General features: G+C 45.5%; 1 protein-coding gene across 3 annotated transcripts in view; it reads left to right on the plus strand.

The window, feature by feature from the left end:
• Nucleotides 1-19729, plus strand: part of slc25a16 (solute carrier family 25 member 16) — a 105128-nt gene that overhangs the window by 59894 nt on the left and 25505 nt on the right. For 2 of the 3 annotated variants that reach the window (XM_038821931.1, XM_038821932.1), the window contains exon 6: nucleotides 16496-16617. In XM_038821931.1, the coding sequence (XP_038677859.1) occupies nucleotides 16496-16617 (122 nt within the window). The remainder of the gene's footprint in view (nucleotides 1-16495; nucleotides 16618-19729) is intronic. The other variant, XM_038821933.1, reaches the window with a different exon arrangement.

Here is a 19729-nt window from a genome sequence, read left to right on the forward strand (position 1 = left end):
CTCCTCCACATTGCCAAGAACCCTACCGTTAACCTTGTATTCCGCATTCATATTTGTCCTTCCAAAATGGACAACCTCACACTTGTCAGGGTTAAACTCCATCTGCCACTTCTCAGCCCAGCTCTGCATCCTATCTATGTCTCTTTGCAGCCGACAACAGCCCTCCTCACTATCCACAACTCCACCAATCTTTGTATCGTCTGCAAATTTACTGACCCACCCTTCAACTCCCTCATCCAAGTCGTTAATGAAAATCACAAACAGCAGAGGACCCAGAACTGATCCCTGCGGTACGCCACTGGTAACTTGGCTCCAGGTTGAATATTTGCCATCCACCACCACTCTCTGACTTCTATTGGTTAGCCAGTTCGTTATGCAACTGGCCAAATTTCCCACTATCCCATGCCTCCTTACTTTCTGCATAAGCCTTACTAAAATCCATGTACACTACATCCACTGCTTTACCTTCATCAACATGCTTGGTCACCTCTTCAAAGAATTCAATAAGACTTGTAAGACAAGACCTACCCCTCACAAATCCGTGCTGATTATCCCTAATCAAGCAGTGTCTTTCCAGATGCTCAGAAATCCTATCCCTCAGTACCCTTTCCATTATTTTGCCTACGACCGAAGTAAGACTAACTGGCCTGCAATTCCCAGGGTTATCCCTATTCCCTTTTTTGAACAGGGCACGACATTCGCCACTCTCCAATCCCCTGGTACCACCCCTGTTGACAGTGAGGACAAAAAAATCGTTGCCAATGGCTCTGCAAATTCATCTCTTGCTTCCAAGGCGAGAGACATGTCGGATGTTGAGGCTAGGGATGGATGTTTAAATACTCTAGGTCATGTCGGCATAAGGAAGGGGGAGGTTTTGGGTATTCTAAAAGGCATTAAGGTGGACAGGTCCCCAGAACCGGATGGGATCTATCCCAGGTTACTGAGGGAAGCGAGGGACGAAATAGCTGGGGCCTTAACAGGTATCTTTGCAGCATCCTTGAGCACGGGTGAGGTCCCGGAGGACTGGAGAATTGCTAATGTTGTCACTTTGTTGAAGAAGGGTAGCAGGGATAATCCAGGGAATTATAGACCTGTGAGCTTGACGTCAGTGGTAGGCAAACTGAAGATACTGAGGGATAGGATCTATTCACATTTGGAAGAAAATAGGCTTATCAGTGATAAGCAGCATGGTTTTGTGCAGGGAAGGACATGTCTTACAAACCTAATAGAATTCTTTGAGGAAGTGACAAAGTTCATTGATGAGGGAAGGGCTGTAGATGTAATATACATGGACTTCAGTAAGGCGTTTGATAAAGTTTCCCATGGCATGTTGATGGAAAAAGTGAAGTCGTATGGGGTTCAGGGTGTACTAGCTAGATGGATAAAGAACTGGCTGGGCAACAGGAGACAGAGAGTAGTGGTGGAAGGGAGTGTCTCAAAATGGAGAAACGTGACTAGTGGTGTTCCACAGGGATCCGTGCTCGGACCACTGTTGTTTGTGATATAAATAAATGATCTGGACAAAGGTACAAGTAGTCTGATGGGCAAGTTTGCAGATGATACTAAGATTGGTGGAGTTGCAGATAGTGAGGAGGACTGTCCGAGAATACAGCAATATGGCCTCCCCTCTGGTCGGACAATCTACATATTGTGTTAGGAAAGCTTCCTGGGCACACTAAACAAACACCACTCCATCCAAACTATTTGATCTAAAGAGTTTCCACTCAATGTTTGAGAAGTTGAAGTCACCCATGACTACTACCCTGTGAGTTCTGCACCTTTCCAAAATCTGTTTCCCAATCTATTCCTCCACACTTCTGCTGCTATTGGGGGGCCTATAGAAAACTCCCAACAAGTTGACTGCTGCTTTCCTATTTCTGACTTCAACCCATACTACCTCAGTAGGCAAGTCCTCCTCAAACTGCCTTTCTGCAGCTGTTATACTATCTCTAATTAACAATGCCACCCCCCCCCCACCTCTTTTACCACCCTCCCTAATCTTATTGAAACATCTATAACCAGGGACCTCCAACAACCATTTCTGCCCCTCTTCTATCCAAGTTTCCGTGATGGCCACCACATCGCAGTTGCAAGAACCGATCCATGCCTCAAGTTCACCCACCTTATTCCTGATGCTTCTTGCATTGAAGTATACACACTTCAACCCATCTCCTTGCCTGCAAGAACTCTCCTTTGTCAGTGTTCCCTTCCCCACTGCCTCACTACACACTTTGGCGTCCTGAACATCGGCTACCTTAGTTGCTGGACTACAAATCCAGTTCCCATTCCTCTACCAAATTAGTTTAAACCCTCCCGAAGAGTACTAGAAAACCTCCCTCCCAGGATATTGGTGCCCCTCTGGTTCAGATGCAATCCGTCCTGCTTGTACAGGTCCCACCTTCCCCAGAATGCGCTCCAATTATCCAAATACCTGAAGCCCTCCCTCCTACACCATTCCCGCAGCCACATGTTCAACTGTACTCTCTCCCTATTCTTAGCCTCGCTATCACTTGGCACCGGCAACAAACCAGAGATGACAACTGTCTGTCCTGGCTTTTAACTTCCAGCCTAACTCCCTAAACTCGACACCTCTTTTCCTACCTACGTCGTTGGTACCAATGTGCACCATGACTTCTGGCTGCTCATCCTCCCCCTTCTCCAAACTAACCTTGTAGCTAAAATTCACTGACCCTGGAACAATTCTGGTAAATCTCCGTGGCACCTTCTCAAAGTCCTTCACATCCTTTGGAAATGTGGTGAACAGAATTGGGTGGCATGATCAGAGTTTTATAAAGGTTTGGAATAACTTCCCTGCTTTGAGCTTGATTCCTCCATTGCCAATGCCCAAAGTCCAGTTTGCTTTGCTGTCTTAATGTCCACTGCCACCTTCAAAGATCGATGCATATGCACCATCAGGTCCCTCCTGTCCATCCACACATTTTTGAACTGTGCCATTAAAGTCTATATTTCCTCTCCTTATCCTTTCTGTCAAAATGTATCACCTCAGTTCTCCATATTAAATTCTAAACTGTCCATTTCACCACTAATCAATCTGTCATGTTCAGTTGACTGGAATTATCCTCGCTGTCTGCCACTTCTCCAAGTTTAGTTTCATCAGCAACTTTTGTAATTTTACTCTTCTGTTCAAAAATCCAGATTGTTTATATATAGTAAAATAAAAGCAGCACCCCTCTGTCTGAAAAACAACCATTTACCACTTCTCATTGATTTCTGTATTTAACTTGTGATCCAATTGGACTCTGACCTCCTATTCCAGGGGCTTCAATTTTGATAAATGTGCCACTCTGTCAAATGCTTTGTTAAAATCCATATACACAACATCCATTGCTTTCCCTTAATCAGTCTCTGTTACTTAAAATTGAAATTCTTAAAAAAAATTTTTTTTTTAGAGCATCCAATTATTTTTTTCCCAATTAAGGAGCAATTTAGTGTGGCCAATCGATTGAACCATGGCGAAACCCACGCAGATACAAGGAGAATGTGCAAACTCCACACGGACAGTGACCCAGGGCCAGGATTCGAACCCGGGTTCTCAGTGCCGTAGTCCCAGTGCTAACCACTGCGCCACCGTGTTCTTTAAAATTGAAATTCAATCAGATCAGTCAAACATGATCTGGTTCTCACAATTCTATGCTAGCTCTTAGTTAACTTAAACCTGTTAATTTCCCTCTAATAATTGTTTCTAAAACCTTCCCTACCCACTATCCCCAACGAGACTTTGACATCTTCGTACACCAGTCGCTGAAGGTAAGCATGCAGGTTCAGCAGGCGGTAAAGAAAACACATGGTATGTTGGCCTTCATGTGAGCTTGACGTCAGTGGTAGGCAAACTGTTGGAGAAGATACTGAGGGATAGGATCTATTCACATTTGGAAGAAAATAGGCTTATCAGTGATAAGCAGCATGGTTTTGTGCAGGGAAGGACATGTCTTACAAACCTAATAGAATTCTTTGAGGAAGTGACAAAGTTCATTGATGAGGGAAGGGCTGTAGATGTAATATACATGGACTTCAGTAAGGCGTTTGATAAAGTTTCCCATGGCAGGTTGATGGAAAAAGTGAAGTCGTATGGGGTTCAGGGTGTACTAGCTAGATGGATAAAGAACTGGCTGGGCAACAGGAGACAGAGAGTAGTGGTGGAAGGGAGTGTCTCAAAATGGAGAAACGTGACTAGTGGTGTTCCACAGGGATCCGTGCTCGGACCACTGTTGTTTGTGATATACATAAATGATCTGGACAAAGGTACAAGTAGTCTGATGGGCAAGTTTGCAGATGATACTAAGATTGGTGGAGTTGCAGATAGTGAGGAGGACTGTCCGAGAATACAGCAAAATATAGATAGATTGGAGAGTTGGGCAGACAAATGGCAGATGGAGTTCAATCCAGGCAAATGCGAGGTGATGCATTTTGGAAGATCTAACTCAAGAGCAGACTATATGGTCAATGGAAGAGTCCTGGGGAAAATTGATGTACAGAGAGATCTGGGAGTTCAGGTCCATTGTACCCTGAAGGTGGCAACGCAGGTCGATAGAGTGGTCAAGAAGGCATACAGCATGCTTGCCTTCATAGGACGGGGTATTGAGTACAAGAGTCGGCTGGTCATGTTACAGTTGTATAGGACTTTGGTTAGGCCACATTTGGAATACTGCGTGCAGTTCTGGTCGCCACATTACCAGAAGGATGTGGATGCTTTGGAGAGGGTGCAGAGGAGGTTCACCAGGATGTTGCCTGGTATGGAGGGTGCGAGCTATGAAGAAAGGTTGAGTAGGTTAGGATTGTTTTCGTTGGAAAGACGGAGGTTGAGGGGGACCTGATTGAGGTCTACAAAATTAATAGTGGTATGGACAGGGTGGATAGCAACAAGCTTTTTCCAAGAATGGGGGTGTCAATTACAAGGGGTCACGATTTCAAGGTGAGAGGCGGAAAGTTTAAGGGAGATGTGCGTGGAAAGTTTTTCACGCAGAGGGTGGTGGGTGCCTGGAATGCTTTGCCAGCGGAGGTGGTAGAGGCGGGCATGATAGCATCATTTAAGATGCAGCTGGACAGATATATGAACAGGTGGGGAACAGAGAGAAGGAGATCCTTGGAAAATAGGCAACAGGTTTAGATAAAGGATCTGGATCGGTGCAGGCTGGGAAGGCCGAAGGGCCTGTAATTTTCTTTGTTCCCATAGAATCCTTGGATATATCCTGTCAGGCCCGGGGGACTATCCTCAAGTTTTTCAAAATGCCCAACCCATCTTCCTTCCTAACAAGTATCTCCTTGAGCTTACCAGTCTGTTTCACACTGCCCTCTCCAACAATATGGTCCCTCTCGTTTGTAAATACTGAAGAAAAGTACTCGTCCAAGACCTCTCCTATCTCTTAAGACTCAATACACAATCTCCCGCTACTGTCCTTGATCGGACCTACCCTCGCTGTAGTCATTCTCATATTTCTCACATGTGTAAAAGGCCTTGGAGTTATCCTTGATCCTACCCGCCAAAGATTTTTCATGCCCTCTCTTGGCTCTCCTAATCCCTTTCTTCAGTTCCCTCCTGGCTATCTTGTATCCCTCCAGCGCCCTGTCTGAACCTTGTTTCCTCAGCCTTCCTCTTAACAAGACATTCAACCTCTCTTGTCAACCATGGTTCCCTCACTCGACCATCTCTTCCCTGGCTGACAGGGACATACATATCAAGGACACGTAGTATCTGTTCTTTGAACAAGTTCCACATTTCACTTGTGTCCTTCCCTGACAGCCTATGTTTCCATCTTATGCGCTTCAATTCTTGTCTGACAGCATTGTATTTACCCGTCCCTCAATTGTAAACCTTGCCCTGTTGCACGCACCTATCCCTCTCCATTACTAAAGTGAAAGTCACAGAATTGTGGTCACTATCTCCAAAATGCTCCCCCACTAACAAATCTATCACTTGCCCTGGTTCATTATCAAGTACCAAATCCAATATGGCCTCCCCTCTGGTCGGACAATCTACATACTGTGTTAGGAAAGCTTCCTGGGCACACTAAACAAACACCACTCCATCCAAACTATTTGATCTAAAGAGTTTCCACTCAATGTTTGAGAAGTTGAAGTCACCCATGACTACTACCCTGTGAGTTCTGCACCTTTCCAAAATCTGTTTCCCAATCTATTCCTCCACACTTCTGCTGCTATTGGGGGGCCTATAGAAAACTCCCAACAAGTTGACTGCTGCTTTCCTATTTCTGACTTCAACCCATACTACCTCAGTAGGCAAGTCCTCCTCAAACTGCCTTTCTGCAGCTGTTATACTATCTCTAATTAACAATGCCACCCCCCCCCCCCCCCACCTCTTTTACCACCCTCCCTAATCTTATTGAAACATCTATAACCAGGGACCTCCAACAACCATTTCTGCCCCTCTTCTATCCAAGTTTCCGTGATGGCCACCACATCGCAGTTGCAAGAACCGATCCATGCCTCAAGTTCACCCACCTTATTCCTGATGCTTCTTGCATTGAAGTATACACACTTCAACCCATCTCCTTGCCTGCAAGAACTCTCCTTTGTCAGTGTTCCCTTCCCCACTGCCTCACTACACACTTTGGCGTCCTGAACATCGGCTACCTTAGTTGCTGGACTACAAATCCAGTTCCCATTCCTCTACCAAATTAGTTTAAACCCTCCCGAAGAGTACTAGAAAACCTCCCTCCCAGGATATTGGTGCCCCTCTGGTTCAGATGCAATCCGTCCTGCTTGTACAGGTCCCACCTTCCCCAGAATGCGCTCCAATTATCCAAATACCTGAAGCCCTCCCTCCTACACCATTCCCGCAGCCACATGTTCAACTGTACTCTCTCCCTATTCTTAGCCTCGCTATCACTTGGCACCGGCAACAAACCAGAGATGACAACTGTCTGTCCTGGCTTTTAACTTCCAGCCTAACTCCCTAAACTCGACACCTCTTTTCCTACCTACGTCGTTGGTACCAATGTGCACCATGACTTCTGGCTGCTCATCCTCCCCCTTCTCCAAACTAACCTTGTAGCTAAAATTCACTGACCCTGGAACAATTCTGGTAAATCTCCGTGGCACCTTCTCAAAGTCCTTCACATCCTTTGGAAATGTGGTGAACAGAATTGGGTGGCATGATCAGAGTTTTATAAAGGTTTGGAATAACTTCCCTGCTTTGAGCTTGATTCCTCCATTGCCAATGCCCAAAGTCCAGTTTGCTTTGCTGTCTTAATGTCCACTGCCACCTTCAAAGATCGATGCATATGCACCATCAGGTCCCTCCTGTCCATCCACACATTTTTGAACTGTGCCATTAAAGTCTATATTTCCTCTCCTTATCCTTTCTGTCAAAATGTATCACCTCAGTTCTCCATATTAAATTCTAAACTGTCCATTTCACCACTAATCAATCTGTCATGTTCAGTTGACTGGAATTATCCTCGCTGTCTGCCACTTCTCCAAGTTTAGTTTCATCAGCAACTTTTGTAATTTTACTCTTCTGTTCAAAAATCCAGATTGTTTATATATAGTAAAATAAAAGCAGCACCCCTCTGTCTGAAAAACAACCATTTACCACTTCTCATTGATTTCTGTATTTAACTTGTGATCCAATTGGACTCTGACCTCCTATTCCAGGGGCTTCAATTTTGATAAATGTGCCACTCTGTCAAATGCTTTGTTAAAATCCATATACACAACATCCATTGCTTTCCCTTAATCAGTCTCTGTTACTTAAAATTGAAATTCTTAAAAAAAATTTTTTTTTTAGAGCATCCAATTATTTTTTTCCCAATTAAGGAGCAATTTAGTGTGGCCAATCGATTGAACCATGGCGAAACCCACGCAGATACAAGGAGAATGTGCAAACTCCACACGGACAGTGACCCAGGGCCAGGATTCGAACCCGGGTTCTCAGTGCCGTAGTCCCAGTGCTAACCACTGCGCCACCGTGTTCTTTAAAATTGAAATTCAATCAGATCAGTCAAACATGATCTGGTTCTCACAATTCTATGCTAGCTCTTAGTTAACTTAAACCTGTTAATTTCCCTCTAATAATTGTTTCTAAAACCTTCCCTACCCACTATCCCCAACGAGACTTTGACATCTTCGTACACCAGTCGCTGAAGGTAAGCATGCAGGTTCAGCAGGCGGTAAAGAAAACACATGGTATGTTGGCCTTCATGGCGAGAGGATTCGAGTGCAGGAGCAGGGATGTGTTACTGCAATTATGCAGGGTCTTGGTGAGACCACACCTGCAATATTGTGTACAGTTTTGGTCTCCTTATCTGAGGAAGGATGTTCATGTTCTAGAGGGAGTGTTGTAAATGTTTACCAGATCGATTCCTGGAATGGCAGAACTGACACATGGGCCGGGATTCTCCCCTAACCGGCGGGGCGGGGCGTCCCGGCGTAGTGGAGTGGCGCCAACCACCCCGGCGTCGGGCCTCCCCAAAGGTGTGGAATTCTCCGCACCTTTGGGGGCTAGGCCCGCGCCGGAGTGGTTGGTGCCACGCCGACTGGCGCCAAAACCGGCGGCAACGGCCTTTGATGCCCGCCGGCCAGCGTCGGGGCTGGCCAAAAGGCCTTCGGCGGTTCGCGCATGCACCGGTGCGTCAGCTGCCGCCGACGTCACCACCGGTGCATGCGCTGTAGAGGGCTCTCTTCCGCCTCCGCCATGGCGGAGGCCGTGGTGGCGGCGGAAGAAAAAGAGTGCCCCCACGACACTGGCCCGCCCGCCGATCGGTGGGCCCCGAACACGGGCCTGGCCACCATGGGGACACCCCGCGGGGTCCGATCGCCCCGCACCCCCCCCCCCCCACGCCGCCAATCCCGCTCGCCGATAGGTGCGGAGGGCACGCCGATTGGCGCGGCGTGATTCCCGCCCCCGCCAATTCCCGGGTGGCGGAGAATTCCAGCCACGGCGAGGGCGAAATTTTTGCCGGTCCCGGGCGATTCTCCAGCCCTGCGGGTGGTCGGAGAATTTTCCCCATGAGGAGAGATTGAGTTCGGTTAGGATTGTATTCACTGGAGTTAGAAGAACTTTTTTGTTTAATTCGTTTATTGGATGTGGGCATCGCAGGCTGTGCCAACATTTATTGCCCATCCCTAATTGCCTTTGAGGGGCAGTGAAGAGTCAACCACATTGCTGTGGGTCTGGGGTCGCATGTAGGCCAGAACAGGTAAGGATGGCAGATTTCCTCCCCGAAAGGACATTAGTGAACCAGTTTTTCTGACGATCAACAATGTTTCATGGTCATCATTAGACTTTTTAATTCCAGATATTTTATTGAGTTTTAGATTCCATCACCTGTCATGGTGGGATTCGAACCCGGGCAGTGGCGTGCAGAGGTCTGATGATGCCCGGGGCAAATCTTGATTGTATGCCCCAAAGACTCAAGTATAAGGCCTAATATACTGAGAAATATTATGAGAAAGGAAAACATTTTGAATATATAAACACAGATGAAACATGAAATAAACGCTTTATTCGATTTTAATATTCGATAATAAATATAAAGGGGCTGGTTTAGCACACTGGGCTAAATCGCTGGCTTTTAAAGCAGACCAAGCAGGCCAGCAGCACGGTGCGATTCCCGTACCAGCCTCCCCGGACAGGCGCCGGAATATGGCGACTAGGGGCTTTTCACAGTAACTTCATTGAAGCCTACTCGTGACAATAAGCGAATTTCATTTCATTTCAATCAAATTTATTAAGTTCTTTTCCCCAAATGATACCTCCTGTCACAAAACAGCTGAACTACTTCACTTTTTACATCATCTGTGAGAAATTCTTTTTCAATGCTTATTAAAGCCAGGTTGGTCAGTCGCTCCTGTGACATAGAAGACCTCAGATATGTTTTTATTAATTTCAGTTTTGAAAATGACCTTTCACAGCTTGCGACTGAAAATGCGATTGTAAGCAGTAATCTGTATGAAACACACAGCGTCGGAAAGACATCCCTCCCATACTGCAGTAAAGACTCCAGAGCATCTTTAGGATCAGGGGGAACTCTATTCCCTCCAGCTCGAAGGAGCATCACAAAATCAATAATTTTGTCATATAACTGAATTGCAACCACATCATTGTCATAATAATTTGCAAAGTCTGAACATTCCTTTTTTAATTTCTCTCTTTCTTGTTCATCTTCAATCACTCCTGAATTCAAGTTCAGAAGAAAAGAAAATCGGTCACTGAGTCTTTGAAGACGGACACTGCGGTCTTCAATTTCAGTTTTTAATCTGTTCACAATCTCTACCATTACTCTATTCATTTCTTCTTGTGCCGTCAGTCCACTATCTCTTGCTGACTCTCCAGGCATTATTCTTCTTCTCCTTGTTCGTGCAATTGGTATTCCCCAATTTTGACAATATTCATTGGCTAAATCTATTGCATTGTGGATAATTTCGTCATTCTTCAAATTCAAGATATGAATAAGTCCTCTCAGATCACAAGAAGCTTCATGGAACCCCATTTTCGGATCCTGCAAACGTTTTGAGACTTTATCCACTGATGATAAAACTGAGTTCCAAAAATTTAATAAAGCTATAAACGGGAACTGTTGAATAGAGTTCAGTAGCGATCCTGCATCAGATTTAGTTTCCCTTGAAAATTCTCCTTCCAGCAGGTGTTGAAGGCTTGCAATAACGTTGTCACACTCTTCGTGGATTACTTGCACAGCATCATGGCTGGAACTCCATCTTGTGTCACACTGTCTTTTCACAGTCCGAGTGACAAATGATTTTAAACACTTCCCAACGAGAAGTAGATGAAGAAAAAAAAGTAGAGTTTTTCTAGAATGCCAAAAAATGTAACAACAACAGGTTGCACCTCACTTGCATGGACACAGGACAAATTGAGGCTGTGGTTCTCGCAGTTCACAAACACAGCTTTTGGGTTAACTTCAAGAATTTTTTGTTGAACACCTCCTCTCACTCCAGCCATAACTGCTGCGTTATCATATGCTTGACCACGACAGTCATTCATGGAAATTTTGTCTTCTTACAATTTTTCCTGAATTTTATTTACCAGGCTGACTGCATCTTTCTTGTTGACTTGAAAAAATCCCAGAAATGTCTCCTTTATTTCTACTTTTCTGTTTTCATCAATATGAACGTAACGCAGAATTTCAGAAACCTGATCTTCATGGGCAATATCTGGAGTTGAATCCAGCATTATGCTAAAATATTTTGCGTCCTTAATTTCGGAAATTATATTTTTCTTGACAGTTTCACCAAGAAAATTGATTATTTCGTTTTGAATTCTGTTGGACAAGTAGGTGACACTTTTGGTTTCTCTTTCCCTCTCTGCAAGTGTTTTGCTAAGATGTCATCATATTTGGCCAAAAGTCTGATTGTTGCTAGAAAGTTTCCTGTATTTTCACTGACTGTCTCCCCTGGCTCTGATAACCCAGATATTCCTTCTCCTCGATGTCCACGATAGGCCAGATTCTGTTTTGCCAGAAAGGATATAACCTCGACAATCCGTTCAGTTATAGCTTTCCATCTTTTCTTTTCAGCAGACATTTGCTGTTGAAGTTCAGCATCTATCGTAGTTGAATGATGGAGTCGAACTACAAGGTTCAGGTATTCCCTCATGTGAGCTCTATGAGAAGGGCTTTTCTCATGGTCAGGTATTGTTGGATTTAATTTTCTCCAAGTGGAGAAACCGTCTTCCTTTCCAAAGTTTGACACAGACAACAAATGCTTCTTTGAAAACAAAAAGCAAACAAAACAGTAGCATGCTTTCCGATATGGAGAGTATAACAACCATTTTCTCTCCACAATTTCTCCGTTTGTGGAAACTTTATCAAACCACTGTTTGGAAAATGATCTCCCATCTTTTTCAGCAAATGGACCACTTTTATTCTGATATCTTTCAGGGCCATGTTGTAATATTGTCATCTTCAAATGATCTGGAATCGGTTTCTTCAAACAGCCAAAATCGCTTCTTTGCAAAAATATGCAAATATCTTCTTTATTTTCTTCACATGGATCATCATCCTGACAACGAGACTGAGGAGAGAGAGTATTATGTTCTGACCGAGCTGAATCCGTATCAGAAAAATCCTTCTCTGCACCCACATCATCTTTTACTTCTCCAGGTTCTCCTACTTCTTCTTTACTTCTTTTTATCCATGCATCTAATGCCCCTCTTTGATGGGACTCTTCTTCGACTCTGGCCCTCTTTTTTTTCCTGTTCTGTGCTCCACGCGGTTGTACACAAAATACTCGTAACATTTCATTTTCTATCTCAAAAACCGTAAGACGCATGAGAAAATGGGAAGAAAATGGTAAACAATCGGTCAGTTGCAGACGGATAAACCATATTTCATTTCTTTGTTCCTTCGTATCAAATTATTTCACACTGATTCTCCACTGATAATTTTGTGCAATTTATATCATAGACTTGCAAATTAGTGGTATCTGTATTCGAATATTAGCATGTTAAGGAATAAATGTCTCCTATTCCGAGATTGCCATAGCAATCCTCTGATCATCCAGGCTTCACTCTTACTACATCCCACGTAAATATTTCATTAAATATCGCCAAAAAACCTATAAAAACCGTAGTTGCACCTGTTCTAGAGCTATTCACTGACCTGAGTAGGTAAAAGAACTAATCTAGATGCACAAAAAGCTGAAGAAAAGACGAGTTATGACTCGAGGAAACGCAGGAACGAACAGCCACATCTGCTTGTTGCTTTTGATGGTTGCACCACGTACATCATGCGCATGCGTGTGGGGGGGATGGGGAGAAGGACCATTTTCTCTAGACAGAAAGGGTACACCATGTTAAAGGAATAAAGGGCTAACAACTGCCTCTGCTGTGTGGTGAGCCTCCAAAAATTGATTTATCACCGCTGAAATTTTAAAATTACTATCTTATTTCCTTCTCTGGGGCAGCACGGTGGCCTAGTGGTTAGCACAACCGCCTCACAGAACTGAGGTCCCAGGTTCGATCCCGGCTCTGGGTCACTGTCAGTGTGGAGTTTGCACATTCTCACCGTGTCTGCGTTGGTTTCGCCCCCACAACCCAAAAAATGTGCAGAGTAGGTGGATTGGCCACGCTAAATTGCCCCTTAATTGAAAAAAATAATTGGGTAATCTAAATTAAAAAAAAAAAAATTTTTTTAAATAAATTTTTTTTTTTTTTTATTCCTTCTCTGATTGGATGCCCCCATCCAATGGATGCCCGGGGCCAATGCACCGTCGGCCCCCCCCTCTGCACGCCACTGAACCCGGGACCCCAGATCTTCCACAAAAGGAAACATCCTCTCCGCACCCACCCTGCCAATACCCTTCAAGATGTTGTGTTTCAATCAAATCACCACCTACTCTTCTAAACTCCAGCGGATACAGGCCAACCTTTCCTCACAAGACAATCCACCCATTCGAGGCATCAGTCCAGGAAACCTTCTCTGAACTGCTTCCAACACATTTACATCCTTCCTTAAATAAGTAGACCAGTACTGTGCACAATACTCCAGATGTGGTCTTGCCAATGCCCTATACTACTGAAGCGTAACCTCCCTATTTTTGTAATCCATTCCCCTCACAGCATCAGCTTTCCTAATTACTTGCTGTACCTGCAAACTAATGTTTTGCAATTCATGCTCTAAGGCACCTAAATCCCTCTGCATCTCCGAGCTCTGCAATTTCTCACCATTCAGACAATGTTGTTTATTTATTCTTCATCCCGAAATGGATGATTTCACATTTCCCCACATTATACTCAATTTGCCAGATGTTTTGCTTTCAATTAACTGAGATCCTCCTTAAGTCCTCTTCGCAATTTAATTTCCTACCTATCTTTGAGTTATCGGCAAATTTAGCAACCATACCGTTGGTCCCTTCAACCAAGTCAGTTATATAAATTATAAAATTATAAATTGCACTGACCCTGTGGCACATCATTCATTACACCTTGCCAGAAAATGATCCATTTATGCCTATCCTGTTTCCTGTTAGCGAGCTAATCTACAATCCATGCCAATATGTTACCCCCTACACCAAGAGCTTTTATTTGCTGCAATAACTTGTGATGTGGCACCTTATCAAATGACTTCTGAAAATCTAAGTACAGTACGTTCACAGGTTTTTTCCACATGTGTAACAACAGCAATCTATTCCTCAATGCCAGCAAAACCAAAGAGCTGGTCATTGATTTCAGGAAACAAAGTACTGTACACACTCCAGTCTGCATCACTGGGGCCGAGGTGGAGATGGTTGACAGCTTCAAATTCTTAATTGTGCATGTTGGAGGGATGTAAAGCTCAGAGTCTGTTCTCGACCGCATGGAGTTGTAAAAGTTGCGTTTATTCGGAATTGCTGTGTGCACACAGGAGAAACAGGAGCTGCTGCTGTTTCGATCTTGCACAAATCTGTTCTGATCATAGTCAGAATTACACGCATATATATTTAAGGATCTTTCAGATTTACAAATAGGTATTGACGTCATCAATTCAGTCGGAACAATGCAAGGTGATCAGTATGCATATTTTCTGGTGTTTTAATGGGAAAACGATCAGCTAATACAATGCTTCTTTACAATCTCCTGGATTCTGTTCAACATGTTTAACTTCTGGATGGGATGTTAATGTGTTTTTATCCCCTTCACTGGGCTGGACAATGAATCCCTTACAGACAGGCAGGAGCCATTACGTGGTTTCCCTTTCTTATATTAATGCCCTGTGAGATGATTGAATTATCTCCAGTGCAGGTGACTTTCCTTTAAGGTCCAAAATATTAACCCCTTGCCTGCTGGTTTTTCCCTTGACCTGTGCTGTTATAATACTTGAGACATCTTTATTATTACTTATATCAGTTCAGACACACAATAGCAATTTATTGTGGGTTGTTGGGTTACTGGTATAGGGTGGATATGTGGGTTGTTGGGTTACTGGTATAGGGTGGATATGTGGGCTTGAGTAGGGTGATCATTGCTCGGCACAACATCGAGGGCCGAAGGGCCTGTTCTGTGCTGTACTGTTCTAATTCTAATTATGGGGAGGCGATGGTATTGTCGCTGGCTGAGTAGTCTAGAGTGCCAGGATAATGATCTGGGGTCACTATCGTCCCTGCTTCCACCACCTCCTCCGGCAACGAGTTCCAGGCACCCATCACCCTCTGTGTAAAAAAAAAACTTGCCTCGTACATCTCTCTAAGCTTTGCCCCTCACACCTTAAACCTATGCCCCCTAGTAATTGACCCCTCTACCCTGGGGAAAAGCCTCTGACTATCCACTCTGTCTATGCCCCTCATAATTTTGTAGACCTCTATCAGGTCACCCCTCAACCTCCGTCATTCCAGTGAGAACAAACCGAGTTTATTCAACCGCTCCTCATAGCTAATGCAAACCGAGTTTATTCAACCGCTCCTCATAGCTAATGCAAACCGAGTTTATTCAACCGCTCCTCATAGCTAATGCCAATGGTAAGCCACCCCAGAATGTTGACAGTGGGGGATTTCACGGTGGTAATACTGTTGTATATCAAGGGTAAAGGGTAAATCAAGGGGATCTGGACAACATTGACCTTCTTCCTGACGAATCAATCAGATGGCAGTGTTTGGGAGAAGCCAGCCTTCAAGCCTGTATAGTTGATGATCAGCCTGTCCTCGGTGCGTCAGAGTAAAGGCACTTTCCGTGCTAGTTTCTCATTGATGCTCTGCTTAGTTTGACGGTCTGACTTCTATGAACATTGAAGCTGACCATGATGATGGGGTTGTCAGAGAAACGCAGGAGATCATGTGACCTAGATCTTTATCGAGCGGGTGTTTATAGTTTGTGTGGGTTGCTCACAGTAGCGTTGTGGATAGCGCAATTGCTTCACAGCTCCAGGGTCCCAGGTTCGATTCCGGCTTGGGTCACTGTCTGCGGAGTCTGCACATCCTCCCCGTGTGTGCGTGGGTTTCCTCCGGGTGCTCCGGTTTCCTCCCACAGTCCAAAGATGTGCAGGTTAGGTGGATTGGACATGAAAAATTGCCCTTAATGCCCAAAATTGCCCTTAGTGTTGGGTGGGGTTACTGGGTTATGGGGATAGGGTGGAGGTGTTGACCTTGGGTAGGGTGCTCTTTCCAAGAGCTGGTGCAGACTCGATGGGCCGAATGGCCTCCTTCTGCACTGTAAATTCTATGATCTATGACACCGAGGTGATGATGACGGTGGGTTGACATTTCCCAGGGAGCAGTGATCAGGTGGTCATTAATGCCTTTGGGAAAGTTATCAAGGTTCAATGCAAAGCCACCATTGATCTGACCAATGCTCTTTTAAACTGCTCAGAGATGTGACCAGTTGATAACACAGGACATATGTTCAGCCACTGGGCACCTGCAAAATTGTGGCCGATGTATCTGCTCCACATGTGATTTTTAATGTGTGGCACAAACAGTGACAGCACTAACATTGCAGAAACATGCTGGGCCTCCTTAGTTTGGGTTTGGAGTTACTTCTTGCTCTTTCAGAGAACAGCGGACAATATGTGGTTTTGTTTTACAGGAATGACTGCAGTGATATGTACCTATCCTCTTGACATGATCCGAGCGCGTCTGGCTTTCCAGGTGAAGGGTGAGCACAGGTATGCTGGAATCATTGATGCTTTCAGGGTCATTTATACACAGGTGCGTATTGCATCTTTCTGTTACACTATATGAGAAACTAGCCCAATGAGCTGTATTGGAAAGTTGCACCTGGTTAAATGCGGAGATTTTCTAATTAAGTTTTGCTGTTCTATATTTCATTGACTGAAATATACAACATGGATTGAGGCTCAGACCTCGACGCCATGAGCCAGAGTAAAAGGCAGACCCACCCTTAGAGCCATAGAGTTCTGTTTCCCCTTTGCTGCTCAGGGGTATCCCGCTCCAGGCGTGGATCCCTGTGGTACCCTCCGCGCGCGGCTACCTGGGGTCTCCCTCCGGGCGAGGCTCCCTGGGGTCTCCCTACGGACGAGGCTCCCTGGGGTCCCCCTATGGGCGTGGCTCCCTGGGGAGCCCCTCTGGGTGCGGCTCCCTGGGGACCCTCTCCGTGCGCGGCTCCCTGGGGACCCACTCTGCGTGCGGCTCCCTGGGGACCCCCTCCACGCGCGGCTTTCTGGGGTCCTCACCATGCGTGGCTCCCTGGGGACCCCCCTTCGGGCGTGGCTCCCTGGGGACCCCCTTGGGGCACGGCTCCCTGGGAAACCCTTCCGCGCGCGGCTACGCGGGGCCCCCCTACGGGCGTGGCTTTTTCGTTCTCCTTTTCTTTCTCTTCACTTATCCTTTTTCACAGTCCCTTTCATTTCTTCCTGCTTGGGAATTCTGCCCTACCAAATCCATGCCCTAATCATTCAGCACTTGTTGCTGCTATCCCAATCCTGACTTGCTGTTAGCTACTAAACGTCCCTCTGTGTTGCTCCTGGCATCTCCATAGGGCTCTTTGAGGAACTTGGCGCTGATGCCTATGGGTAGCAACCCCAACTGCCCGGTCCTGCTCTCACCAACCTTCCTGCCCAGTTCACCAACTCGGGAGTAATCTTTCCAACCACCTCCTTGTATTGATAATCCCGCTGCAATTGACTTGGCTTTTACAGCCCCTCGCCTCATCTCCCTCCAGAATATCTGTTCACTTGTGATGATTGCTTCGGTATCATTGTCATGACAGATGTTTGACTAATGAGTGAGGACAGCTACTTCCTAAATTCATCCCCCCCCCCCCCCCCCCTCCAAACGTATAACATTACTACTTGCCCCATCCAGACATTCCCCGTGATGGCACAGCTCTCACCAGTAAATCACACCTTTGTCGAAATGCCTATTCTTCTGACACCTTCTCCTTTGAGCAATTCACCTTGTCCTGCCGTCAACTCTCATTTAAAATCCTGCTCTGCCCACCCAAGTAGCATGTCAAGTTTCTCAACAAGCCACTTTCCAGCTTTCCTCCAATCTTTTGATCTCAAGCTCCATCTCAACTCATTGTACTTTGTCTCCTCTCCGGCTTCTGTCTCTTTCTCTCTCCATCTAAACTTCCCAACTCATTCTCACGGCCACCCTCTAGACTTTGCCATCTCACCGTGCTTCTTCCTTGTCTTGCTCTTCGCCCACAATTCTTTCTCAATCTTCCTCTCTTTATTGTCTACCTGTGGTTAAAAACTTGTAAAAATGTTTTCAAAGTCCCATGCATCTACCTTGCAGCTCTCCATTCACCCTGATACTTCTGCAGCTACTAATCTCCTCAACCACACACTCTACCCTGATGCCCTCGTCTCCAGCAAAAGCACTAAACTCGCCTGTTTTGATTGTTCCTCTGCTATGACTCCTATCTTCACTCTAAGTCCGAGTGATGCAGATTTAAACGGACAGGGTAGACAACCATTTTAGCCATTTTGCCACAGATCTGAACCACAGAAAGCATTAGCAGGCTTGTTTCCCATCTTCCAAAACTCTTCACTTTTCGGAGATCAAGCCGAAATGCAAGGATAACCTTGGATTCTCTTCTCCTCGAGGGAATTGTCTTCTCCCCTGCCTATTCTACCATTACAAACAAGTACCAGGAGCTCATGAACCTCTTTGTCGCTAAGACTGAGAATATTCCGCTGCCTCGCACATTTCACTTAGTTCACCAGGACAAACATCAGCTAAAGATCCCCCACTACCCCAGCTCTCTTTCTCGCTCTCTCTCTCTCTGTCTAGTTTCTCTTCTGCTTCTGCTCTCCAATCCCATCTTGTCTGTAAAACCCACCTCCTGCTCCCTCGTCCCTGTTGCAACTGTGCAATAGTGAAAGCTGCAATCTACAGTGTCGTGTTGGAGTGTTAACCTCCTGCCCTCTAGGATCTATTGCCACCACTCAAATATCTTTCCTGGCCACTATCTTAGCTATTGCTGTTGAATGGTCCTCTTTGCTCAGGTGTTGTCCTGCTCCCTATCAAATCTCCCATCCTTAGTAAACCACTCTCGAGTAACTGCCCGTGCAAACTATTGCCTCATTTCCAAAGTCCTTCAGTGTGTTGTCGTTTCCAAAATTGGGTCAACTTGCCACAACTCCATGTTTTAATCAATCCTATCGGGTTTCCACCTCTGCGACAGTACTGAAACCGTTCCTTATCAAAGTCACAAATGACATCTTATGTGACTGTGATCATAGCACATGATCTCTCCTCGTCCTTCTTGACACAGTTAAGCACATCATCCTCCTCTAGTGCCATTCCTTCATTGCCCAGTTGGGTAGGACTGTCCCTGACTAATTGCTTTCTTATCTGTACAGTTCATAGAATTTGCAGTGCAGAAGGAGGCCATTCGGCCCATCGAGTCTGCACCGGCTCTTGGAAAGAGCACCCTACCCAAGCCCATACCTCCACCCTATCCCCATAACCCAGTAACCCCACCCAACACTAAGGGCAATTTGGACCCTGAGGGCAATTTAGCCTGGCCAATTCACCTAACCTGCACATCTTTGGACTGTGGGAGGAAACCGGAGCACCTGGAGGAAACCCACGCACACATGGGGAGGATGTGCAGACTCCACACAGACAGTGACCCGAGCCGGGATTCGAACCTGGGACCCTGGAGCTGTGAAGCATTTGTGCTAACCACTATGCTACTGTGCTGCCCCCACGGTAGCCAGAATCACCTGGAATGCCTTCTCTGACCCATCCCACGTCACTATCTCTGGTATTCCTCCTATCTCTCATCTAACATGTTTCAACTTTATCCAAAAACACACCGCTCCCCTGCTGTACCTCACTACAGCTCTTC

The sequence above is a fragment of the Scyliorhinus canicula genome, chromosome 16 (genome assembly GCF_902713615.1).
Source record: "Scyliorhinus canicula chromosome 16, sScyCan1.1, whole genome shotgun sequence".
Taxonomy (NCBI): Eukaryota; Metazoa; Chordata; class Chondrichthyes; order Carcharhiniformes; family Scyliorhinidae; genus Scyliorhinus; species Scyliorhinus canicula.